General features: G+C 41.5%; 1 protein-coding gene across 1 annotated transcript in view; it reads left to right on the forward strand.

The window, feature by feature from the left end:
• Positions 1-27,863, forward strand: part of Specc1l (sperm antigen with calponin homology and coiled-coil domains 1 like) — a 96,515-nt gene that overhangs the window by 23,098 nt on the left and 45,554 nt on the right. The window contains exons 3-7 of the mRNA XM_051153216.1: positions 6,453-6,606; positions 10,644-12,277; positions 14,559-14,766; positions 25,573-25,646; positions 26,882-27,057. Coding sequence (XP_051009173.1) covers positions 6,453-6,606; positions 10,644-12,277; positions 14,559-14,766; positions 25,573-25,646; positions 26,882-27,057 — 2,246 coding nt within the window. The remainder of the gene's footprint in view (positions 1-6,452; positions 6,607-10,643; positions 12,278-14,558; positions 14,767-25,572; positions 25,647-26,881; positions 27,058-27,863) is intronic.

Consider the following 27,863-nt stretch of genomic DNA (forward strand, 5'->3'; position numbering starts at 1 on the left):
CTAAGTACTGGGATTGAAGGTTTGTGCAGTCATGCCTAGTGACAGCTCACCTCTGAAATGTAAAATTTGGAAAATAATTTGAGGAAAACAGGCTGACTGAAAATTTTGAGTTGACCATGAAATGTATGCAGTATTTTGTATCATTTCACTCTCTGTATGTGCAATATTTTTCCCAAGTTAGCTGACTCTTGCATTTGTTTTTGGTTTTTTTTTGTTTGTTTGTTTGTTTTGTTTTTGTTTTTGTTTTTGTTTTTGTTTTTTTTGAGACAGGGTTTTCTCTGTGTAGCCCTGGCTGTCCTGGACTCACTCACAGCGATCCACCAGCCTCTGCCTCCCGAGTGCTGGGATTAAAGGTGTGCGCCACCACTCCCGGCTTGCATTTGTTGTTAAGGTGCATTCATAATGTATTCCTTTATCGGTTTCATATTTTTCGAATGCTGTTGATAGGGAATATCTATGGGAATGTCCATCTGGTTACAGAATCTTGTAGCATAGTTAGAAGCGATGGGAAAAACAGCACGTGTTCAAGTAGTTTACAAGGGAACTGGGAAGTGCAGGGCTGTTTTGAGGTTGTCTTTACATTGCTGTGTGGCTGCATTGGCAGATGCTCTTGACGCTTACACTGAATTTAGTGAATCACTGTGCAGTGAATGCGCCCTGTAGCCACCTCCCCGGTCAGAAAACCTCATCATCTCTGCTTGTCAGAAGCTTCTCAGGTGACTACTGCTCTAGAATCCAGCACCAGAAACTAATTTTCCAGTTTTGATTTTGTTTGTTTGTTTGTTTGTTTTAGTTTTTTGAGACAGGGTTTCTCTGTATAACAGTCCTGGCTGTTGTAGATTCACTTTGTAGACCAGGCTGGCCTCGAACTCGGAGAGATGCACCTGCCTTTGCCTCCCGAGTGCTGGGATTAAAGGCGTGCGCCACCATGCCGGACTAGTTTGGTTTTTATATGAATATAACTATGCTTGTTCTTACTAGTGTGTTGGGCATCTTACCCATATTGTTACAAACAACAGATGTTTCTTGTTTCTGGTTAGTAATCCATAATCCATGTGAGACCTTAGTTTACTCATCTGGCAGATTGTTGAGTGACTTTTAGACTTTTTGCTTGGAGGTTCTTAGACCATAATGTTAGGAGCATCTTATGGCCATCTTTATTACCCTTGCATCTTCATTTCTGTTAGCACTCTAACCAGAGTCTGACCACTGTGCTGGATTTAATAGGTTGGCTGAGTTGTTTCTCAAGAGTAGATCCCAGTTTGCACTCCTTTATTGTCATTCTCTTTATTTTAACGATTCAGGCTGTGTGGAGGGTTGTGTAGTAGGTAGATAAAATTTACATCTGCCCTACTAGGCATGAGATGGAGCACTTTTAGTGTGGTTGCTTTGTTGCTTGTTTGTACAGATACCGAGGCTCTAGACTCCTGGTCTCAAAAGATCCTACCACCATGCCCAACTTTACAGTGTCCTCTTTTTTTTTTCCTTCTTAATTTATTTTATTTTGTGTGTATGAGTGCTCTGCCTGCATGTATGTCTGTGCACCACATACCTTCCTGGTGCCTTAGGAAGTGGTGAACCTCCATGGGGTGCAGGGAATTGATCCTGGGTCTTTTGTAAGAACAAGTACTCTTAACTACTGAGCCAGCTTTACAGTGTACTCTTTACTAAGAACCACCACATACTTACTTTTAGTATGGCAGCTTTAACATTTCCCCTTGTGTAACATGCATAAATATATGTGCATATGCATAGAAGTTTTTCCTAAACTATTTAATTGTAAGTTGTAGATAGTCCTTTACTAATGAATATTTGTATTTTGTAGAAAGCATGAACAGTCTCTTTTATAGCCTTAGTACAATTATAAGACCAGACGTTATGTTAGTATGATGCTAGAAGCTAGTGTACAGGCTCATTGCATTCACTATTGGCAATAATGTTCATTACCACAAATGAGAATATCTTTTCTCTTCAAGAAAGATTTGCTTTTCAAGCTGGACGTGATGGCGCATGCCTTTAATCCCAGCACTCAGGAGGCAGATGCAGGTGGATCATTGTGAGTTGGAGGCTAGCCTGGTCTACAAAGTGAGTCCAGGACAGTCAAGGCTACACAGAGAACCCCTGTCTCGAAAAACCAAAAAAAAAACAAAAAAAAAAAAAAAAAAAAAAAGGCTTTATAGTCAGTTAATGACTTTTTCCTTCCTTCTCCATTTTCCCTTACTTGCTAGAAATAATCAATTTCATTCATATTTATTCTTCCAGTGTTCCTTTTTGCATAAATAGGCAGAAACACTTAAATTTTAATTTTTAAAAAAGATTTAGTTTAATTGTGTGTATGTGTAGGTCTGTGTACACGTGCATGTGTTGGTGCCAGCACAGGCCAGAGGCTTTGGATCCCCCTAGATCTGTGAGCCCTCTGATGTAGGTGCTAGGAACCAAACTCTGTTCTCAGAGAGAACAGCAAGAGCACTTAGCTGCTGGCTGTCTCCAGCCCTATACATAGATTTTAAAACACTGTGTTTCTTATCAAGGTTTCTGTTGCTGTGATGGAACATTGTGAGGGCTTATTTGTTTTACACACTTCCATATCATAGTCCATCATCACAGGAAGTCAGGACAGGAACTCAAGCAGAGCAGGAACCTGGTGGCAGGAGCTGACGCAGAGACCATGGAGGATGCTGCTTACTGGCTTGCTCCCCATGGCTTGATCCAGCCTGCTTTCTTATAGAACCCAGAACCATTGGCCCTGGGATGCTCTACCCACAATAGGTTGGGTCTTCCCCCATCAATCACTAATTAAGAAAATGCCTTAGAGATTTACCTATAGCCCACTATTATGGAGGCATTTTCTCAATTGAGGTTTTCGCCTCTCAGATAACTCTAGTTTGTGTCAAATTGACATAAAACTATCAGTACATTTCCTTTTTATACACAGGCAATGGCATAATATATTTGTTTGTGCTTTGCTTATTTTTACTTAATGTATTCTAGAAATCTCTCTATATATTTTTTTAGTGTGTGTGTGTGTGTGTGTGTGTGTGTGTGTGTGTGTAGGCCAGAGGACAACTGTGAGAGTCAGTTCTCTCTACCACACAGATTATGAAGGTTGAAATAGGTCTTCAGGCTTGGTTGTAAGTGAGCCATCTCACTAGCCCTCTGTACCACTATACTGATCATATAGCGCACACGCGCACACACACACACACACGCACACACACACACACACACACATACTGCATTTTAACCAATGCAGTTTACATTATACTTACCAAAAGAGTGTGTTATCACACTTTCTCTGTTTTTGCCAGCCTGGTACATATGAAATATTTCTTTTTCTTGAAAGTTTTCAAAAAAGGGTCTCTCTGTGTAGGCTTGGCTGTCCTGGACTTGCTTTGTAGACCAGGCTGGCCTCGAACTCAAGAGATCCACCTTTGCCATTACCCAAAGGCAAATTGCAACCAGAAAAGTGTGACTGGGATTAAGCTTCCTTTCATATAACTTAAAGGAAAGAATATTTAACATAATGAGGAAAAATTTAGTTTGATGATAGCTTTTTTTTTTTTTTTTTTTTTTTTTTTTTTTTGGTTTTTCGAGACAGGGCTTCTCTGTGTACCCTTGGCCATTCTGGACTCACTTTGTAGACCAGGCTGGCCTCGAACTCACAGCGATCCGCCTGCCTCTGCCTCCCGAGTGCTGGGATTAAAGGCATGCACGCCCGCCTTGATAGCTTTTTTTTTTTTTTTTAAGATTTTAAGATTTTTTAAGATTTATTTATTATGTATACAGTGCACATTTGATCACATTATAGGTGGTTGTGAACCACCATGTGGTTGCTGGGAATTGAACTCGGGACCTCTAGAAAAGCAGTCAGTGCTCTTAACTGCTGAGCCATCTCTCCAGCCCGATAGCTTTTTTTTTTTTTTTTTTTAAAACATAGAAAAGATTGATTTGAACATAGAGTATATTGCATTTATGTAGCTGCTAATGGAAGAGTAATGGGATAGGGAACTTAAGATTTAAAGGTATTTTGTAGCATAGTTGATGGCTACTTTTCACTAGCCGAGACAGGTCCTAAAGAATGCACATATTAGGGCTGGAGAGATGGCTCAGCGGTTAAGAGCACTGACTGCTCTTCCAAAGGTCCTGAGTTCAATTGCCAGCAACTACATGGTGGCTCATGACCATTTATAATGTGATCTGTGCACTGTATACATAATAAATAAATCTTTAAAAAAAAAAAAAAAGAATGCACATATTTCATGGTTAATGTCTTTTCCCCCTTTCTCTGTAACCTATTATGCATTTTAGGTGTCAAACATTTGGCAGCCCTTCACTATCAGAGTTTAATTCTGTATAAATGTTGAAGAAACTGATCCCCTTTCTATTTTTAATTTTTAATTAATTAATTAATTAATTAATTAATTTTTTGGTTTTTCACATCAGAGTCCTGAACTCGACCAGGCTGTCCTTGAACTCATAGTGATCCGCCTGCCTCTGCCTCCCAGAGTGCTAGAATTAAAGGCGTGCACCGCCACACCCGGCTTTAGTTTTTAAAAATTTTGTGAATGTTTTGCTTGGATGTATGTCTGGGCACTAAATGTGTGTCTGGTGCTCACAGAGGCCAGAAGAGGGCATTAGATCTCCTGGAGCTAGAATTAAAGATGGCTGTGAGCCACCATGTGGGGGCTGGGAATCAAAGCTGTGTTTCCTGCCAGTGCTCTTAACTACCAAGCTATTTCTTCACTTTCCTGTTTTACTTTTTATTTGGTGTTGGGATCAATCCTAGGGCTGTGAACGTACTAGGTGAGCATTCTGTTACTAAGCTTCATCTCTAAGTCTTCTGACTCCTTGTAAATAAGATATTTTTACCTTTCTGCACTATGATAATACTGCTTTATAATTGAGTGATAAAGGGCTGCAGAGATGGCTTAGTGATTGAAAGGACGTACTGCATTTCCGGAAGACTTAGGATACAGTCACGTAGTGACCTGCACTATCTGTGACTGGTTCAGGGGATCCAATGCCCTCTCCTGACCTCAGATGTGCTGCATAGATATACAGGCAAACAGCCGTCACATAAACTAAAATAAACAAACAGAAAAAATGGAATGATGAGAACAGACATTTCCATATGGAATCCTTGGCTTTGAAACTGTAGAGGTTAGTCACATGAACTATCTTAGCTTGTAGAAGTGAGCTCAGTATGATTATTTAAGAGCATTGCTTCAGCCAAAGAGAGTAAATCAGTCAGATAATGTGTGCCTTCACCTTAAGGGGAAGAAAAACTGAGGATTTGTTGTTGTTTTTGTTTTCTATTAAAACGTGTATTTTACTTAGTCTGGGAAAGGGTTCAGCAGGTGGAGGCATTTGCTGCCATACGTGACCACCTGTGTTGATTTCCAGGACCTACACAGTGGAAGGAGAGAGTAGACTCCTGGAAGTTGACCTTTGACCTCCACCTGGGCACTGTGTTGTACACATGTGCATATACACTAAACAAATAAATATATAAAGTAACAAGTAGTTTTTCTTCTTTTTTACAATTTTTAAAAAAAGATTTGTTTATTATGTATACAGTGCACATCAGATCACATTATAGATGGTTGTGAGCCACCATGTGGTTTCTGGGAATTGAACTCAGGACCGCTGGAAGAGCAGTTGCTGCTCTTAACTCTGAGCCATCTCTCCAGCCCCCTTCTTTTCTACAAGTTTTTAACTCCCAGTGTTCTGATAAAAGAAGTGAAAATGGGTCCCTTTTAGTCACTCTTTTATTGCTGTGATAAGACACCATGACCAAGGCAACTAATAAAGGAAAAAGTTTACTTGGGCCTTCATTTTAATGAAGGATTCACTTGACTCTTAGAACTTACAGCAGTAGCGGCTGTGCTCATTGTTGCCTGTGTAGTTTCATTGAGGTGACTCCTATTCATTAGTCATGCCCTAAATGAAAGTTTAATAAGAACGACACCTTCCAGTCTTCCACAGAATGTGGCACTAGTGGGCACACACTAGGCATCCATAAAATCTTCTATTGTGTGTATGATTTAGTATCTTAGAGAGACTCATATGATTGCCCATAAGTATAAAGAGATTTTATGTCTGATTTTATAGCACAGTGGTGTGTTTTTATTTACATATTTTAATAATTTATTTTTTATTTCATGTGCATTGTGTTCTGCCTGCATGTCTGTCTGTCTGTATCTATGTATATATGGAGTTACAGACAGTTGTGAACTGTCGTGTGGGTGCTGGGAATTGAATCCGATCCTCTGGAACAACAGCCAGTGCTCTTAACCGCTGAGCCATCTCTTCACTCCCAGTGTTGCTTGTTTATTAAATGTCGGAAAGTCTCCTAGCATTCTTAAGTACAGTATAAAAATCAAGAACGCTGTTAGCCTTCAGATAGTTACTCTTGCTTCACTTAGTGTGTCTTTATCTTCTCTTGTTTTTAGACCAAGAGCAATGATGACCTCCTAGCTGGAATGGCTGGAGGGGTGAGTGTGACTAATGGTGTTAAAGCAAAGAAAAGCACCTGTTCATCTGCAGCGCCCTCAGCTCCTGCCCCTGCCATGACCATCTCGGAGAACAAGTCCAAGATCAGCACAGGTGTGGCTGTTATTCTGTCTCGTACCCAGCTACTGCTGTTTGTGTTGTTAGACTTCCCCAGCCCAGGTTTCCTACTGTCCTCTTTGAACTTCTGCAATTTCTTCTTGCGTTCCAGGTCACACTCCACTGTTAATTTTAATGGACATGTGGTATGATTAACAAGAGTACATGTTTCTGTCCTTACTTTTTATAAGCAATATTTTATTTGATCCTAAGCTTTTGAAGTACAGACTATATTCTTCTTATTGTAGATAAGAGATAACTATACTGAAGCTTAGCTTAGTATCAATAGTCTTGCCTAAGGCCATCCATGTGTTTACTTGATAGGTGTCCCTTGGGGAACTCATTTTGTAGCAGACTGTATAAGGCACAAGCATGGTGCTAGAACAAAGTTTGAACCTTCAGTGTGTTACCTCCAAGCCTGAGGTCATCACATTTGTTTTTTTATTTTTAAAGATTTATTATTTATTTGTTATGTATACAGTGCTCTGTCTGCACATGTACACCTGCAGGCCAGAAGAGGGCATCAGATCACATTATAGATGGAATGAGACACCATGTGGTTGCTGGAAATTGAACTCAGGACCTCTGGAGGAACAGTCAGTGCCCCTAACCTCTGAGCCATCTCTCCAGTCCCCAGGGGGGCTTAATGCCCTACGCATAGTGCAATGACCTTGAGATGAAATACTCTGTTGCCGTCTCCACTTTGTGAGTTTTAGAGCTGAGCTAGCCATTTCAGTGTGCACATGTGGTTTTCTCTTGATGGTTACACCTGACCTCAGGATTCACTTATTACCTTTTAGGACTTGATACTCCAGCTCAGATTTATATGTTTGTCTGCTAGTGTACTGTAATAAAATACCACAGACTGAGTGGTTTACACAACAGAAATTTACGTTATTGTACTGTTGTCTGTAAATCAAAGTATTGGCACTTGGTTTTTCTCCTGAGGCCTTGTTGGCTGCTTTCTCCCTGTGTCTCCATAATGTGTCCTTCTGCTTTTGTCCTTATCTCCTTTTTGTAGACACAAATCACACCATATAAGGGCCACCCTAAGAGCTCATTTTAGTCAGTGTTCTGTTGCTATGAAGAGTCAGCATGACCGCGGAAATTCTTATAAAACACTTATTGGGATTTGCTTACAGTTTCAGAGTTTTAGTGCATTATCAACACATCAGGAAGCACGGCCGCGTGCAGGCAGACATGGTGCTGGAGCAGTACCGCAGGCAGGAAGAGAGACACTGGGCCAAGCTTGGGCTTTTGTTGTTGTTTTTTTGAGACAGGGTTTCTCTGTGTAGCACTGACTGTCCTGGACTCACTCACTTTGTAGACCAGGCTGGCCATAAACTCACAGCGACCTGCGTGCACCACCATGTCCAGCTGAAGTAGTAGGTTCTAATACCAGCCTTGGCAATAGGATAGATGAACTTGGCAGACAGAATGAGGGCAAGGAAGAAAAAGGCAAAAGCTGCCATCAGAAGGTACGGCCCACCTCAAATCATTCAGTCAAGATATTTGCTAATCGTTGTGCCCAGCTGGTTGGATTTTAGTTGATTCCAAAAGTAGTCTGCTTGACAACCAAGATCAGCCGTAACAGTCTTCTAGATTAATTTCCACAAATATTCCCTTTTTATTTTCCTTCCATCTCTCTTTCTTTCTTTCTTTCTTTCTTTCTTTCTTTCTTTCTTTCTTTCTTTCTTTCTTTCTTTCTTTCTGTTTTTTTGAGATAGGATTTCTCTGTGTAGCCTTGGCTGGTCTCTTTGTAGACCAGGCTGGCCTGGAACTCACAGTGATCCACCTGCCTCTGCTGGAATTATAGGCGTGTGCCACCACGCCCAGCTCTTATTTCTTTCTTGCTTAGGAATCTTTATTGACTTGCAGTAACTCTGAACTCAACCAGTGTCCAGGCCTCTGTAGAAACAATTCCCCTCCCCTGAAATGCTTGTTAACTGTTTTATCTTTTGTGTGCCATGCTTACTCCTGCTTCCTCATCTTTATCTGTCTTGTGACCAGCTGGGTTTTTTCTTCTCTACCCTGAATCTGTGTAAAATTGGTGAGCCAAGATTTCTGTCCATGAGTGGCTCTAGAGCCTATAACTTATCCAGTGGGCAATATTGCCTCTTTGTTAAAAAGTGTGTTATACACATTAATTAAATTCATTGCACAAAATAGGTCCAACTAGTCTGGAACTTACTGTGTCAAATCCTCCTGCCTCTGTTTCTGCCTCCAGAGTTTTGGGTTACAGGCATGTACTTTCATATTTAGTAGGAACAATTTTTCTTAACTGCTAAATGTTTTAAACGTTGAAAAAACTGACATGATCATTTTGCTTGAGGTGAAAGAAAGAGAGAGAAAAAAAACAAAACAAAACAATTTTTACCTCAAGAAACAAGACCTGCCAGGTGGTGGTGGCGCACACCTAATCCCAGCACTTGGGAGGCAGAGGCAGGTGGATCTCTGTAAGTTCAAGGCCAGCCTTGTCTACAAAGTCCAGGAATGCCAAGACTGTTACACAGAGAAACCTTATCTCAAAAAACGGGGGGGAGGGGGGGGACGGGGACGACAAAAACAAAAAGAAACAAGACATAGATCTAAGTGTGTGGTCCTGAGTCCTCCCACTCTGATGCGTCCTGGGGACTGAACATAAGGCCTGGCACTTGCTAAGCCAGTGCTCTACTGCTCGTCTGCAACTGCTGTCCTCTCTGTCATTTTGAGGCAGGCTGTCACTGAGCTGTCCTGCTGGCCTCCAATGAATTCTGTTCCACATGCTGGCCTTGAATTTGAGATCTTACTGCCTTAGCCTTAGAAGTAGCTTGCATTGCAGCCTGCACACCACCAAGCCCAACTAACTGGTGTATTCCTTTTTTTTTTTTTTTGGTTTTTTGAGACAGGGTTTCTCTGTGTAGCCTTGGCCATCCTGGACTCACTTTATAGACCAGGCTGGCCTCGAACTCACAGCGATCCGCCTGCCTCTGCCTCCCGAGTGCTGGGATTAAAGGCGTGCACCACCACGCCCGGCTTTAACTGGTGTATTCTTAAAAAAAAACTGCTGTTTTATGTAGTGGACCGCAAGGCTCTTGGGATAAAAGGGATGGACAACTTTGTGATTTAGGAAGATGTGTGGGCTGTTTGTGTGTTCTGTAGCAGTTCTGCAGCTGTAAAGTGGAATGAAGGTATCATTTATCTCAATATTTTTTTGTTTTTGGTTGTTCAAGACAGGGTTTCTCTGTGTAGTCCTGGCTGGCCTGGACTCACTTTGTAGACCAGGCTGTCTCGGAACTCACAGCCTCTGTCTCCTGAGTGTTGGGATTAAAGGCGTGCACCATCATGCCCAGCCTATCTCAAAGTTTTGATGAATCTTGTCTAAGTTAATGCTTGTAAATTTGTCTTTTTCCCTGGTTCTAATGATTGAACCCAGAGCCTTGCGCAAACTATACAAACACTCTGCTTCCCTCTTAGCCTACTCTGAAGTTTTCCTGTGTGTACCTGGAGTAAACCTAAAAGTTCTAGTTACTCTTGGAGCTTCTGTTACTATTTATGTGGCATTTTGTGATCAGAAACTTGTTTGCATTTATTTGGTTATCATTTTTCTGTTTCTTATAGGTTGCTTAGACTTGTAGTTCATTCTGAGGCTGGCTCTCCCTTCATGGTGATCTGTGATCTCCCTTCACTGTTTTCTGTAGTTAATCGCCTGACTGGTTGATCCTAGCTGTCTTGCTCTGGAATATTACATTCTGGCCAGAGTTCAGCTCCTACTCCAGTTTCTGAGTTACTGTGCATATCTTTTAAACAGCTTTATTGAGATATAGTTCATGTTCTACAAAATTTACTCTTCCAGTGTACAAATTGAGATGTGTGGCTTCTAATTCATTGCTTATTAAAAGATGATCTGGTTTCAAGGAGATTGACTTTGAAGATGACCAATTGTAGTGTATGTCATGTGGCTGTCCAGCTTTCACCTTTGTAGACCCGGGCTCTGAACACATGCATTTTTATCGCTAATAATTTTATCTTAACTTCTTGTTTTCAACGTGTAGGCACTAGTTCTTCAACCAAACGAAGTACTTCGGCTGGTAATAAAGAATCCAGTTCTACTAGAGAAAGATTACGTGAACGCACCCGGCTAAACCAGAGCAAAAAACTGCCTTCTGTAAGTCAGGGAACTAATGATGTGGCACTGGCTAAACGTTCGCGCAGCCGCACTGCTACAGAGTGTGATATTCGTATGAGCAAGTCTAAGTCGGACAATCAGATCAGTGACAAAGCTGCTTTGGAAGCCAAGGTGAAAGATCTCCTCACACTGGCAAAAACCAAAGATGTGGAAATTTTACATTTGAGAAATGAACTCCGAGACATGCGTGCTCAGCTGGGCATTAGTGAAGACCACTGTGAAGGTGATGACAAGTCTGAGGAGAAGGAAACCATTATTGCTCACCAGCCGACTGATGTGGAGTCTACGCTATTACAGCTGCAGGAACAGAATACAGCCATCCGTGAGGAGCTCAACCAACTGAAAAATGAAAACAGAATGCTAAAGGACAGGCTGAATGCGTTGGGCTTTTCCTTAGAGCAAAGGCTGGACAATTCGGAAAAACTATTTGGCTATCAGTCCCTGAGCCCAGAAATCACCCCTGGCAACCAGAGTGATGGAGGAGGAACTCTGACATCCTCAGTAGAAGGCTCTGCCCCTGGGTCAGTGGAGGATCTGCTGAGTCAGGATGAAAATACACTCATGGACCATCAGCACAGTAACTCCATGGACAACCTGGACAGTGAGTGCAGTGAGGTTTACCAGCCCCTCACTTCGAGCGATGATGCTCTGGACGCCCCTTCCTCTTCAGAGTCAGAGGGCGTCCCAAGCATAGAGCGCTCTCGGAAGGGGAGTAGTGGGAATGCAAGCGAGGTGTCTGTTGCTTGCCTGACAGAACGGATTCACCAGATGGAGGAGAACCAGCACAGTACCAGTGAGGAGCTGCAGGCAACTCTGCAAGAGCTAGCCGATCTCCAGCAGATTACCCAGGAGCTCAACAGTGAGAACGAGAGGCTGGGAGAGGAGAAGGTCATTCTGATGGAGTCACTGTGTCAGCAGAGTGACAAGTTGGAACACTTTGGCCGACAGATTGAATATTTCCGCTCCCTTCTAGATGAGCATCACATTTCTTACGTCATAGATGAAGATGTAAAGAGTGGGCGCTACATGGAGCTAGAGCAGCGCTACATGGATTTGGCTGAGAACGCTCGTTTTGAGCGAGAGCAGCTTCTAGGTGTCCAGCAGCATTTAAGCAACACTTTAAAGATGGCAGAACAAGACAACAAGGAAGCTCAAGAAATGATAGGTGCACTCAAAGAGCGCAGCCACCACATGGAGCGGATCATTGAGTCTGAGCAGAAGGGCAAAGCGGCCCTGGCAGCCACGTTGGAGGAGTACAAAGCTACTGTGGCCAGTGACCAGATAGAGATGAATCGCTTGAAGGCCCAGCTGGAGAATGAAAAGCAGAAAGTGGCTGAGCTGTATTCTATCCATAACTCTGGGGACAAGTCTGACATCCAGGACCTACTGGAGAGTGTCAGATTGGACAAGGAAAAGGCAGAGACTCTGGCCAGTAGCCTACAGGAAGATCTGGCTCACACCCGGAACGATGCTAATCGGTTGCAGGACGCCATTGCTAAGGTATTGCATGGATGTTCTTGTTGAGCATTATACAGCTGCCATATATATATATATATCTCATGCTTGTTGAAAACACAAGTGCTTGTTTAATGTGCCTTTTATTTAAAATCATTCTCAAGTTGTAGAATATACTGCCTTAAATAGAGTAAAAAGTTTTCTTATAGTATTGTCATTTTTCAGCCAGGCAGTGGTGGCGCACGCCTTTAATCCCAGCACCTGGGTGGCAGAGTCAGGCTAATCTCTGTGAGTTCCAGGCCAGCCTGGTCTACAAAGCGAGTTCCAGGACAACTAGGGCTACACACAGACAAACTCTGTCGCAAAAAACTAAAACATACATATTTTTCCACCAATTTTTCTTTCTTTCTTTCTTTCTTTCTTTCTTTCTTTCTTTCTTTCTTTCTTTTTTTCTTTTTTCTGAGACAGGATTTCCCTGTGTTAGCCTTGGCTGTCGTGGAGTCACTTTGTAGACCAGGCTGGCCTCAGTTCACAGCGATCCACCTGCTTCTGCCTCCCCGAGTGCTGCGATTAAAGGCGTGCACCACTACGCCCGGCCTTTTATCATTTTCTTCCCAGATAGACTTTGTTACAGAGAATTCATACACCCAGACTTCACTTTGAGTACTAGATAATTTTATATCCTCATCTTTAAATACCATGACATAAGGTAGATGCTGAGTCAGGATCTCAGTTTTCCAAGATTGACAATGTCTATTGCCTTTTGTCCTGTTATGTTGTATTTTTTTTGTGTGTGAGTTACTTCTAGTTTTAGAGAACAGCTGCTCCTGTTCCTTGGAGGTGTGGGGTTTATTGCTGGCAAAGAGCTTAGAGCTGATCCCTGAGCGCCTCGTTTCACAGACGTTCAGTCTAATAGTGAAGACACCTCAGAATGGCTGGCTAAGTTGCTGATGCTCTGTCCAGGGTTCTGTGTCTCTAGTGATTGTTGAGCGGGTGTTTTTGTACAGATTATCTATCTACTCTATCTACATTTTATATCTTTTTTGTTACTTTGTTTTTTGAGACAGAATTTCTCTGTGTAGCCTTGGCTGTCACTTTGTAGACCAGGCTGGCCTCGAACTCAAAGCCATCCGTCTGCCTCTGCCTCCCGAGTGCTGGGATTAAAGGCGTGCGCCACTACGCCTGGCTCTACATTTTATATCTTTTAAAAATGTGTATGTGTTAATTGTGGCACATGTGTGTGCCCACAAAGGCCAGAAAAGGATGTTGGATCCCTTGAAGCTGGAGCTGCAGGCTGTTATTGAGACTGCTGACATGGGTGCTGGGAACTGAACTAGGGTTGTCTAGAAGAGCAGGAAGTGCTCCTGACTGCCGAGTGTCTCCCCAACCCAAGGGCAGTGAATGTTAGAGGGAGAAGTTTCAGTGCATCTTTGGCTAAAACTTGAATGACTAATAATTTAACTATTTTAATGATCCTTTTTTTAAAAACATATTTTACATTTGTTTCAGGTGGGGGAGGGAATATATGAATGCATGCGTGTTGGAGGTGTGTCAGGCAGGACGACTGTGGGAGTTGTTTTCTCCTGTCATGTGAGTTCCAAGGATTGGACTCAGGTCATTAATTTTGGCAGCAAGCGCTTTTACCTCCTGAGTCACCTTGCCAGTCTGTTGGTGGTCACTCAGTTTTAGAGATATAATTTAGGAGATGCATGTTGAGAAGCACTATGAACTAGTACTTTGATAAAGACTGTTTGAAATGGAAATTTTATGTTTTACTTACTTCTGTTTGTGTGTATGTGCTATGAGCCATGTGAGGAGGTTGGAAGATGACTTGGAGTCTGTTCTCTCCTTCCACCATGTGGTTTCTAGGACTTGAACTCAGGTCCTCTGGCTTGGCAGCAAGCACCTTTACCTGCTGAGCTATCTTGCTAGCTTTAATTTTTTTTAAAAAATGTCTTTATGGTTGAATTTTTTTCTATCATAAATACAGCATTTATTTTTTATTTTTAGGGAGAGCAGGAAGCATGTTAAACATTCATCAAATGAACTTTAAGCCCAAATTTTGGAGGAGAACAAATGTCCCCAAAATGCCTCATAAATAATCTGCCTAAGTTGTGTGATACATGAGAATAACTTGAGTCAGTGATGTCGTGGGTGTGTGCTCAGATGTGCATGAGAATCTTGTGGTGCTGTTCCCCATGCAGTAGCAGGGCTTGGCCGGCTTGTCTGTCTGTCTGTCCCTAGGGGCTCACACTTAGCTTCCTGTCCCACAGTAACTGCTTTAGTTACATAGTTTATCTTGAAACAATTCTCCTTTTAATCGTAGGTAGAAGATGAGTACCGGGCCTTCCAGGAAGAAGCCAAGAAGCAGATTGAAGATTTGAATATGACATTAGAAAAACTAAGGTCAGAGCTGGAGGAAAAAGACACAGAGAGGAGCGACATGAAGGAAACGATCTTTGAACTTGAAGATGAAGTAGAACAACACCGAGCTGTGAAGCTTCACGACAACCTCATCATTTCTGATCTAGAGAGTAAGTAGCAAAGGGCGTTCAGTATCTTCCCGGTGCCTGTGTTGAATAGTGAGAATGGTCATTCTGACTAGCACGCAGTGTGGACACAGCAGCCCAGCCGACTTACAGAGGTACGCTTTGACAAAGGTGCTAGCCGGGAAACTGTGGGTCACTGCACTTTGTTCTCGGTGTTCAATAGAAGCATTACTTGAAAATTGTTAATTGATAATTAAGCAACATCACTTAAGTGAAAAAGCTGATGGAGTCACTTATTTTCTAGACTGTTAGGAAAACTACTTATTTACCTTTAGTCATTGCCAATGAGCAGAGTAAGAAAGTGTACTAATTTTGTAGCATAGAGCACAGGTTTTTTTGTTTTTAAATTTGATTTTTCCTGTTAGTCTGAAGACTTTGTATTATAAAGTTTCATTGTACTTTGCATGAATAGATTTTTAAACATTATTTACTTTGGATTTTTAGGGAAGTTGGAAGATTTTTATTTGAACCGAGTATATTTTTTTGTTAGTTGTTTATTAGTTACAAGGGAGAAAAAGATGAAAGTCTAACTACTTTTGCAGAGGGGAAAGTTGAGCAGTACTTTGGTTTCCACATAGCAGTAGGCATAGCACAAGCGAGGCATATTCTGACGGAGGCATCTACAGAGCAGCATGCGACAAAAGAGGTGTGTTGTAGTAGCAGAGGTGTGGAGGGTGCTGCAGCCCTCACACATTAGTATTGTGAAAGAGAAAGGCCGTGGAAATACCCACATGAAAGAAGACTCAGGAGACATGGTGTAATACCCACGTCTAGACAGCTCCATCGCTACAGGGAGAATGATACAAAGGCATTAATCAAAAACTGAGTTGTGGCTAAGAGATTAAAGATATGCTAATAATACATTTAGGAAGTTGATAATTACACTATGTTTACATAACATATCCCTGTTCTTAGAAACCACACGCTGAGTTTTTCAGGTGAAGAGCTGTGATTACTATATCCCCAAGGAGTTCTGGGGGAAAATGAGGTTGATGGGTAGATAGAGTAATAAACGATGGCAGTTGATAGAACAAATGAGTAGTGTTACTACTGTCTTTGTGATGCTGGAGGTGAAGCTCAGGACCATGTAAATCTTACCACTGAGCTGCATCCTCATTTTTATGTTCCACACCTGGAGGTAGGTGAAGTGAATGGAGCAGCCCTTTCCTTTTTTTTTTTTTTTTTGATTTTGTTTGTTTTTTGTTTTTTGAGACAGGGTTTTTCTGTATAGCTTTGACTGTCCTGGATTCACTTTGTAGACCAGGCTGGCCTTGAACTCAACAGTGATTGACTGTCTCTGCCTCCCAAGCTCTGGGATTAAAGGCGTGCACCACCACGCCTGTCTGGAGTAGCCTTTTCTGACACATTAGTTAAAGCCTTTCAAATTATTAGATATGTGCAATATTCCTTTGCGCACTATCAGTTTATTATTTCTTGACAAAGTGTTGATTAGCAGATGCAGCATTGGGATACGGATAGGTTGATGGGGACGTTTGAGATACTATCAAAGAAGAGCAGACCATTTGTGGGGAATTTTTAGGCTATAACTTAGGAATTTCTCTTTTTTTATTTGTTTTGCTTTTTAAGACAGGGTTTCTCTGTGTAGCCTTGGCTGTCCTGGACTTTGTAGACCAGGCTGGCCTCGAACACAGGGATCCACCTGCCTCCGCCTCCCAAGTGCTGTAATTAAAGGTGTGCGCCACCACGCCTGGATATAGTTTATGAATTCTGAGCTCTGGTTAGCTGACCCTGAACCTGTGGGTTGACCAAGGTTTTCCTGAACATTCTGAAGACTCTGTGTTAGAACAGTCAGTGGTGGGAGTGAATCTGTTTGAGAAGATGATGTTTGTGACTGCCGTGAAGTTTCTCATCTACACCTTAAGCCTTCGAATTCATCTGTTGTCCAGTGCTGAGTGGTGATTGACAGTCCTAAGACGTCTTCAGCTACTACAATAAGGTCTTGTCTCAGAGCCAAAAAAGCAAACAGTAAAAGAACTTTCCAACCATTTATGTTTAGCTTAAAAAAAAAAAAAAAAAAGATGCATTTTTTTTTTTTACTTTCTAATTGTATATGTGTGTGCATGTCTGTGTGTGGGTCTTTGCATAAGTGAGTCCAGAAGAACAGTGAGCAATCTGAGCATCTCTGTAGCCTTAGATTTAGTTTATATTTTGTATTTGAGAAACTTTATTTAATTCTGATTTTTTTATTATACATTTTAAAGTTTTATTAGCACATATTTTACACAAGAATGTTTTATTTAGAGACTTTTGTATGTGTGTATAATATATTTTTATTATCATCACCCCATTTACCCTGTGGTTTGTCTCCTGCTGATCTCTTCCTTTTCTCAGCTAGTGTGTGTGACCCAGTGAATTTCATTAGGGCCACTTACAGGAACATGGGTGTGTTCTTTAAACTTTGGGTAATTTATAGGCACATAGGCAAGCCACCAGTGGTCATACCACCACAGAAAAAAAAATGCCTCCCCCAACCAGTACCAACTTAAAAATCTTCACAGAGTGATGGAGCAATTTTGCTTCTTTCTTGTAAGAAGTTTTCCCAAGTAGCTTTGGAAGTTGAGTGTCTATTGAGAATACTGATGCTACGCAGTTCTCATGCAATCCTTTTGGCTTCCAGCATGGGAAGAGTGACATCTTGTGGTAGCTGTGGTATTAGCTAGAAAGATGTTAGATGATGAAAATTCTGGGGCAAAACTATGAAGCACTCATTTTCCATATATGGAGTTTACTGGGAAAATTCTAAAAATCCTGAGTAATTATAAAAAAAAGCTACATAGCTTTTCCAACTTTTTGAGATAAAAAGTTCAAATATGCATTAATATTAGAAGATACTTAGTGTTTATATTGTTTATGCGTGTGTATGTTGAACTACTTAATAAGTTCTAATCTTATTAGATTGTCATTAAATTCGTAAATATTTCAACATCTGATTCCTCAGACTCTCCTGAGCACCTCTGTAAAATTATTCTTAGTTTCTTAGTATCAACCAATAGCCAACAGTGAGGTTTTTCCAGCTGTCATCAAAATGTCTCTTTTACAGCTTTATTTATTCTCAGTGTTTAGTAGTTTTTTTTTTTTATAGTGCCACAGAATGATTCCAGGACCTCATGGATGCTAGCTAGCTTTCTGTGTTCATTCATTTGGGTTTTTACTTAACTTAGACCAGCTTCACTGACACTTAGGACCCTTGTGCCACTTGGTTTCCACATGCTACCACACCCCCTTTTCTCTCTTTTAAATAATAACCAGTGTCTAAACAAATTTTATAGTTTATGTTAGATCTCTAGAATTTGGCAGTTACTTTTTCTCTGGAGTTTGATAGTGCTTACATTTTTTTCTGTAGAAAATTCTCACATTTGGAATTATCTCTGCACATAATACATTGATTAGATAACAGAGAATATTGTTATTTGAGAATGCAAGATTTCCTCTGTGGAATATTTTACCCAGCTTCACCACAAGTCAATTTTAGAACCTCTTCATCAGCTCCAAAGAAGCCTTATATTCAATAGTAGTCACCCCAAGATGACTTCCTGACTTTGGAATTGGTACATAGGACTTAACAACAGCTCCCGGGCTCATGAATGTGGAAGAAAATATGCTCAGAATGAAAGGACAAATGGGAAACTGCAGAGAAATAAAAACTGCAAACAAAGCAAGGAGGCACTCTAGAACTCACATTTAACATTTATTATGAAAACATGTTTAAATGAATGAACAGAGAAACAGTGAACTTGAGGATTAATCAGTAATCATTCTGCAATCTGAGGCATGGAGAAAAACAGTTGAAGAAAATGAATAGTGATTAATGATCTATGAAATAATCTCAAAGTTATAATATATTTAGAGCCCCAGCAGACTCCCAGGTCATACCAGTACCATACAGTGCATACCTGGCCCTCAGTGCTCTAGACCATGGTCTTAGCATCTGAGCCAGAAAGGTGTGGTATAAACTCAGAACTTCTAGTTCAGAACATGGCTTCAGAAAATTGTGTCCTTCTTGTTCCTAAGAGTATGAATGAGCGGGCCGGGCGGTGGTGGCGCACGCCTTTATTTCCAGCACTCAGAAGGCAGGGGCAGGCAGATTGCTGTGAGTTCGAGGCCAGCCTGGTCTACAAAATGAATCTAGGACAGCCAAGGATACACAGAGAAACCCTGTCCTGAAAAACCCAAAAAAAGAGAAGAGTATGAATGAGCTATAAAAGCCTCAGTGATGCTAACGTTGAGATAGAAGACAGTTGGCTTGTACTAATGGATCAGTAATTTTGAATAATTTCTGGAATATAGAAAGCAGATAGAGTCAGGAGTATGGAAAAATAAGACAGAAAAACACACAGAACAATGAGTGAAAATATGGAAGGGAAGCATGTTACCAAAACTTCCTGCTCAGGGCTGGGCACTGAACTGAGGTCCCCGACTTCATGGCTTATTTGTTTCTGAGCTCAGATAAAGGAGTAGAATAGAATGCCTGGGCTCTTTGCATGACCTTGGAGTCAGAAAGGAAAGTGGATGGTGTCTGCAGAATTGCAGACTCCTGCCCTGTGCTCCAGGAGAGAGACTCACGCAGAGTGTGACCCTGCTGTGAAATGGGTGCACCAACCCAGTACTTTGGTTAGAGTTGATGTGTGTCATCAGCAGAGTTATCACTAGTTGCTGTACCAGTAGTGAGAAGCCTATGGCTAGAACAGTGACTCCCCCCACCATATACATATATACACACACACATATACATATATATACATACATATATACATATATGTAAAAGTATATGAATAGATAAATCAGGAAAAGCAAAGGAGATACTTGGCATGGAAAAGAAAATAAAAAACAAAACAATATGTTCATTAAGCTGATGTGAGAAAAATTAAAAAGAGTGATAACAAGCAAGAGGAGGCAAGAATATTTTAATGTGCTATAAGAGGAGTATGATTTCTGCATCTTTTAAAAGTCTTGATAAAAATTTTGTCAAAAGGTTCAGCAGTCCACTTTGAGGAATGTGTCCTCAAAAACAGCATTGTAGGTTTACAGACGCGTGCTCGTGCTTGCCACACAACTGCTTGTCATCACAAAATTTGAAAACAGCTACTGTATTTTGTAAAGATTTATTTTACTTGTGTGTATGAGTTTTTTGCCTGCATGTATGGAAGTGCTCTGTGAGTGTGTTGTGCCCTCAGTTGAGAAGAGGTTGCAGAGTCCCCTGGACCTGGGTTATGCGTGGTTCTGAGTTGCCAGGTGGGATCTGTAGCCTTGACTGTTCTGGACTCACTTTGTAGACCAGCCTGGCCTCGAACTCACAGAGATCCACCTGCCTCTGCCTCCCGAGTGCTGGGATTAAAGGCGTGCGCCACCACTGCTGGGTTGCATCCAGTGCTTTTAACTGTTGACCCATCTCTCCAGTCCCACAGTCTGCATTTTAATAGTTGTGATCTAGTGAATAGCTTATGTATACACTGTGAGCCCCTTGGTCTCATTGCCATTTGCCAGAGAGGATGAAAAAGGCAGATCCGAGTATATTGGTTAGGTTACGAAACAAAACCAGTCATAGTGCACTTATGTAATTTAGGCCCACTTAACATTTCAACCGTAGCCTAACACATAGTGTTCCTTTTTAAAATGCTAATTTTATTGTACTCTATTAAACCATAAGTATATTGATGGCTTTTCAAAAAATAAAAAACGAAAACACCCCGTAAAAAACCACAGTGTTTTTGAGGTAGACCCTTCTAGTGTTCACTGAATTAACTCTTGTTGCTATTTGCAAATGGCCCTTCCTCATCTCTACTATTGGAAGTTTCCTCCACATAGTATCTGAACAATTGTGTAAAGACATTTGCTGTCTTTATAACAAAAAGTTGCAACTGTATGAACTCTGTTAGGAGGGGGGTTTTGGAAGCAAAGTCTAATATGCTCCATTGATGGAATACTCTGGGATGTCTAGATGGTGCTGCCCATCTGGGTTTACTGATAAATCCATTATTTGCTACAGGCTTATGAAGCAGTACAAACATCTTGTTGTGCTTAAAAAAGAAAAAGCTGGCCAGACGTTGTAGTGCTTCTCTAGTCCCATGTCGTGGGCTGCTGAGGTAGAAGGGTGTCTTGAGCCTCTGTAGAAGTTTAAGCCCTGACTGGGCAACTCAGCAGACCAAGTTCAAACAAAAAGCCAAACCAAAATGATAGACACTCAAAAGGATGCAAGTCAAACTCAAATAAAGGTAATCTTACTTTGTTATAATTTCTGTTTCTGAAGGCTTTTATTTTGAACATACCTTACTTTTAGAATTAAGGAAAAAAGGCTGAAGAGATGGATCAGCGGTTAAGAGTACTATCTGCTCTTCCAGAGGTCCCGAGTTCAATTCCCAGCAACCACATGGAGGCTCACAACCATCTATAATGTGATCTGGTACCCTATTCTAGTGTGCAGGCATAACACTGTATATGTAATAAATAAATAAATATTTGGAAGAAAAAAGTGTTGGGGCTGAGAGATGGCTCAGAGGTTAAGAGCACTGACTACTCTTCCAAAGGTCATGAATTCAATTCCCAGCAACCACATGGTGGCTCACAATCATCTATAATGAGAGCTGGTACCCTCTTCTGGCATGCAGGCATCTTTAAAAAACAAAACAAAAAACATGTCCTTTAAAGGGCCAGGTGGTGACGGCACATGCCTTTAATCCCAGCACTCCGGAGGCGGAGGCGGAGGCAGAGGCAGGCGGATCTCTATGAGTTCGAGGCCAGCCTGGTCTACAGAGCAAGTTCCAGGGCAGCCAGAGCTACACAGAGAAACCCTGTCTTGAAAAACCAAAAAGAAGGAGGGAGGAGGAGGAAGAAGAAGAAGAAAGAAAGAAAGAAAAGTGTTATAACTGCTCTTTTTTGGAGGAGGGGAGAATAATAAAGATTTCAGCGAAAATTTAAAATAAGGTAAAATTGCATATAGTTTATTTAAAAACGAGTTATATCTTCTCACAGGTTCTGTACACATTGCCTATGGCTTTTTTATTTACTCTTGGCTTCTCTTTTCCTCTGAAAAATCACACCTAGTTCATTCTCTGGGAGATGCTGGACCAGATGGAAGCAACTGATGTAGTCCCCAGAGAGCCTCCTTGGCTTCTGAGGGCAAGAGGGCAGTTGTGTATGATTTTCTTAACTTTTTAAGAGTATCAGAGCCGGAGCCTGGGCCCATGGGAACTGCCCAGTGTCTCTGCATGATTGGTGGGCAGAGAACCAGAGCTAGCATGGATTATTCTTGGTTTGTTGGGGACAACAGGTCATCGGTGTAGAGACAGTTATGAAGCCAATTACTAAACAGGAAGGACAGTGCCTAGAACTGCTGGGAAGAAAGTTAGATGGACTAATAATGCAACAGCAGTTTGTCTCATTTCTAGAGTAAACAGCATTGTAAAAAATAGAGGTTTAGCCAGGTGGTGGTGGCACACGCTTTTAATCCCAGCACTTGGGAGGTAGAGGCAGGTGGACCACTGTGAGCTTGAGGCCAGCCTGGTCTACAGAGTGTGTCCAGGACAGTCAAGGCTACACAGAGAAACCCTGTCTCAAAAACAAACAAACAAAACAAACAAACAAACAAAAAGAGAGGTTTAATTTGTAATTTAAAAGCAAGGAGATAGGGGCTGGAGAGATGGCCCAGAGGTTAAGCACTGAGCTATTCCAAAGGCCATGAGTTAATTCCCAGCAGTCACATGGTGGCTCACAACTATCACTTCTGGCTTGCAGGTAGAATGCTGTATACATAATAAATAAATAAATCTTAAAAAAAAAAAAAAAAAAGCAAGGAGATGATAGTTCTGGTTTTTGATAGAATCTGAATTGAAGACAGTAGGTGGCAGTGTTGATCACACTAGGGAAACTGGAGGGGGTGATAATTTCTTCTTGTGTGACCATTGATGGTGCTAGGTAGCAGTAGTCACTTTAAAAAAAAAAAAAAGAAAACTAAATAGAACCCCCCCCCCCCAGCATGTTTTCCTTTTTTATCTCAGAGGAAAAGTACAAACATAATCATAAAGCTTAAATCACATCCCCAAAGACCTGTTTAGTACAATTAATGCTGTTTAAATAGTCCTCTGCTGGCAGCTTTCCTTTATTTAAAAGGAATAATAACAGCGCAGTAATTCATATGTAGTACCAGCAGTAACAAATGTTCTTTCTTGTTAACGAGAGTGACTGTGAAGTCTATGGACGTGAATGTAGAGGTCAGTGAAGAAAAGCCCAGAAGAGCAAAAGGAGCTGAGGAAATTAGAAGTGTATAAACCAGTCTAGGATGGGCACAACAGTTAAATCTGCCACAAGAATCAAGATGGCAGGTGCAACAAGTGGGTTGGAATACAGTTGGCTGTCTTGTGACTATTTCTGAAGATGTCCTTTGTGACTAGAAGAAAAGGAAGACAAATTTTTACAACTTAATTTTGTTTTTCTGTATATGAGTGTTTTACCGGTGTTTATATGGCCTAGATAGCTTGGAGCTGGAGTTACTGACAGTTGTGAGGTGCCATGTGGGTGCTGGGAATTGAACCTGGGTCCTTTAGGAAGAGCAGCCAGCACGTCCAATTCTCTGGCCCCCAGGAAAACAATTTTTGGCCAATTTTAAGTGAAATTTTTTTGTTTGCTGTTTTCCTTATAAAATATCTTGGTCAGATGAATTCTTGTGAGTTCAAGGCCAGCCTAGTCAACATAACAAGTTCCAGGCCATCAAGGGCTAAGTGGGGAGGGAGGTACCTCACATCAAAAACAAAACAACAAAAAATTCTTATACATAAGTGGTCTGAGTATAAAGGAAAGCGGACTTTATAGTATTTTCGTCTTTTTAAGAAAATATCTTCTTTTTTTCTTTTTTTTAATAAAAGATTTATTTAATGTATATGACTGCTCTATCTGCACGTACACCTGCAGGCCAGAAGAGGGCATCAGATCCCATTATAGATGGCTATGAGCCCCCATGTGGTTGCTGGGACTTGAACTCAGAACCTCTGGAAGAGCAAACAGTGCTTTTAACTGCTGAGCCATCTCTCCAGCACAGTATTTTCATCTTTTGTCTTTAGTCTTTGTTTGTGTATGAAGTCACCCATGTGTGAGCTGACAAGGAGCCAGACCTGCTGGTTTCAGAGTCACCCTTGTTTCTGTCAGCAGAGAACAGGGCCATGGACCTGTCCACTCACTGTGTTCACTTTGCCGTGACTGCGTGGGGGAGATGGGGAGGTCTGTGTCAAGCCTCGGCTTCCAGGTTAAAGGAGGTTTGATGTAGCCTTCACAGGAGACAGCCTCTAAACTTTAATCCTTTGAAGAGAAGTTATCCTTTTCTTTTTGTCTTCGTTATTTAGAAAACAGCCCAACTTATAGTTTATACTTACAAGATTGTTGAATTAATAATAAATTTTGTACACTTTTTATTTTATGGACCTTGACTTCACTAAACAATCTGGGGCAGTGTCTCCTAGTGGAGATATTAATTATTGGCTGCCAAAATTAGACTGTCCCTCATTCCATTTCATATCATTTTATTCTGTTCTCTCCACTGTTTTGCCTCATTTTATCTAACTTCAAGAAATATTGTAGCTTATACTAATAAGTTATTCCTGAAGTTACTTTGTATCATTTTTGAAATATCATGGGCTCTTGAGAGAAGTGTTTGCCTTGCAAGCTTGATTAACCTAAGTTCAGTCCTAGAAACCATAGTGGAAGAGAGGAACCAACACTGAAGGCTTCCTGACCTGTACCCCTGTGCTCACTTAAGTCACAGATCAAGCAGTCTCTCTCTGTCTCTTTGTTTCTGCCCCTCCCTCTTTAATGTCAGCATTTGGGAGGCATGTCAGTGGATCTCTGTGTCTCTGTGGGTTCAAGGCCAGCCCTGTCTATATAGTGAGTTCCAGGACAGCCAGACTACACAGTGAGCATAATGAGACCTTGTCTCAAAACAAGAAAACATCAAAAAAACATGCATCATGGCTTAGAATGTAGCTCGGTGGTTGAAAACATGTGTAAAGCATGTATGAGTTCCTGGATTTGAAAGATAGGTTTATTCTTATTTTATGTATATGTGGGGGGAGGAGGAGAGAAAGAATTATGGGTGAGAATGGAGAGGGAACTATAGCATCCATAGGCAAAGTGTTAGTAAGGATTGTTTCCATACATAAGTGCCTTTCTGCTACATAACTGAGAAGTGATTTATTACTGAGCTGTCAGAGTAACAAGTATGACAGATGTCTAGGACAGTGACAACGTGGTGCCCTCCTGGGGTAATTCTCTTCTGTGCATGTGTGGCTTTTAAGGCAAAACTCACTTCTAAACAGCATGTGATTTCCTGTTGTATTTACTGCTACCATTCCACAGGTAATTGGTAGTTTCTGGATATATTGCAATCAATTTTTATAAATAACTTACTGAATTCACTTTTCTGGAATTTATTACAATGTGTAAAGGGAATTATGCTTGCATGGTTTACAACAATAACTTCTGTGATTAAAAGCTGGCATTTAATAGCAGTCAATGTTGTTTTGATTGGATTTGTGCCAGTAATATGTATGTTTCTAACAATTGCTTTCAGTTTACTTAGGAAGTGATGCAGAACCTATATTCTTGGGTTGAATATTCTTTCATGCCGTTAAGTTTTGTGATGAAAGTAAACAAGTCTGTGCACAGGACAGCTAGCTATTTGATGATCATATTTTAGCACCTCTTTTTGTCATTTCTTTTGAGCATTCAAGGTCATTAAGAACTTCAGGTTTAAGAAGAAATATTTCATCTTTGTGGTCTTTTTAGATACAGTTAAAAAACTCCAAGACCAAAAGCACGACATGGAAAGAGAAATCAAGACACTTCACAGGAGACTTCGGGTAGGGTGACTTTCTGTGCTGTCTCACTGGGAAGCATGGTGTTCTGGAATTTGTGCTGTTACTTTAATCTGTAGATACTGTGGATATCGGCCACACCGGGCTCGGGTGGAAAGCAAGTGCCATTATCTTACATCGGGACTGACACTGCTTTTATGATAGAGTGTACTGGTAGTGATTTGTGGGTAGTAATTTTAGGAAGATGTAATAAGAAAATGTTTGTTTGTTTTAGTTTTTTGAGACAGGGTTTCTCTGTGTGTGGCCCTGGCTGTTCTGGACTCACTTTGTAGACCAGGCTGGCCTCAAACTCAGAGAGATCCGCCTACCTCTGCCTCCTGAGTGCTAGGATTAAAGGTGTGCACCACCACTGTCCGATAGGAAGTGTTAAAGAAAGTTTATTAACTTTTGATTTTAAAATCACGAAGCGTGCTGTTTTAAGTGAGCTTTCTGTATTCTCTGGGTTCGCTCAGCTGCCAACATCCATGCTGCTAAGACGTGGAGGAGGAGTGTGCTGGTCACACCCTTGAGTCCTGGCACAGCTGTTCTAGCTGCTTTCATGGTGTCAGAAAATTGCTAGGAGGACAAGAGGGCTCAGGCAAGGCCCAGCTGTGGCTCTGGGGGAAGAGAAGCCCCGAGGGAGCCGGCTACCCAGCCACACCCGCATCCTTCTTGTCTGTGGGAAGCGGCAGACCACTCAGTTCTTACGCCTCTTTGTATGATTGTGTCTGTCTACACTGAGGTGCAGTTTTTCTTCTGGCTTCCTCTTCCTTTTCCTTTAGCTCCCCCCCCCCCCCCCCCCCCCCCCGCTGGTATTTGATGTTAGGGTGTTTATAGTTCTTCACCGTATGCTTCACATACCATTTATATACCTTCCTGAGAGCTCCAGGGGTGAAGCTCTTAATTCTTGATGATATTTATTTTTGTAAGACTTGCTTTGAAACTTGCGTGAGGAAGGGAAGTCTGACTTTTTTTGTCATCAATATTTATTGAGCACTCTGAGTGCTCGATGCCTCAGTAGGAGATCAGATGGCAGATCCTCCCTTGATTAAGAGCAAGTTCTCTGAGAAGAGTTGCTTTGTCTGTTACAAAAGATCAATAACAGCAACTCTTGGGATTAAGAAACGTTGTCATTCAGGAGTATGACTTGTTAGGGCAAACTAATCATAAACAAATCTTGCTGCTTTTAAGTAAATCCTCATTGCGCTCTTTCAGAAGTTAAAATTTAGTTTCTAATGTAGGAAGAGTCCGCGGAATGGCGGCAGTTTCAGGCCGATCTCCAGACCGCAGTGGTCATCGCAAATGACATCAAGTCTGAAGCCCAAGAAGAGATTGGTGACCTAAAGCGGAGGCTACTCGAGGCACAAGAAAAAAATGAGAAACTCACAAAGGAATTGGAGGAAATAAAGTCACGCAAGTATGTTCTGAGAAATCGATTGTCTGTCTCAGTAAATCAGCGACGTGCCAGTGATGCTGCAGTCCAGCCCTCTACTTCTCCTCAGAGCACAGAAGCGGTCTGTTGGGCCTGCCTCTTAGTAGATGGTGACCTCGGTTAGCAATGCTGTCTCCCTGGGCCCTGGCTTGTAAAGTGGAGACTCTATGGCCGCTTTAGAGTTCTGTAAATGAACAAGTAAATGAGCTAAAGCTTGCAAAGGGACTGAAGTAGCTTGAGTTGCTGAGTTCGGAAAAAACAAATGATTGGTACAGTGTTGGTCTCCTTGCATAACTCACGTGTGGCATTTTACTTTTCCAGTGTCCTCCAAAGTAGCCCCCTCCACATGTACACAGAGGCCACTGGACATCCATAAAAATGACCACATGAGGTGATACCTGTGATGTGTCACAGTGAGATGCTCCATAGTGAGACTCCATATTAGTGGGGGAGAGAGTTTATATGTTACTATTATTAAGAATTTGATTTTACTTCACGTTGAACAACCCTTAGTTAGGCATAGGGAGAAGCAGTATATCTTTGAAAGGCTTTTACTTTATTCTTGCTCAGTCCTGATGTGTTGCTCAGGGTTACTCATTGACATCCTGGCTCCGAATGAGGCCTAATAAATCCCCACTGGTATAAAGCTGCCCTTACTCTTTCTTCTTTATTATTAAATGACTTATCAGAAATGCCTCATTTGATAGTTGCCCTGACGGCCTGAGGTGGCTTCTGTCTGCCCGTCCATTCATCCATACCTCGATCTATCTGTCATGCTGGGGATGAACCTA

This window comes from Acomys russatus, chromosome 11 (assembly GCF_903995435.1).
Source record: "Acomys russatus chromosome 11, mAcoRus1.1, whole genome shotgun sequence".
Lineage (NCBI taxonomy): Eukaryota > Metazoa > Chordata > Mammalia > Rodentia > Muridae > Acomys > Acomys russatus.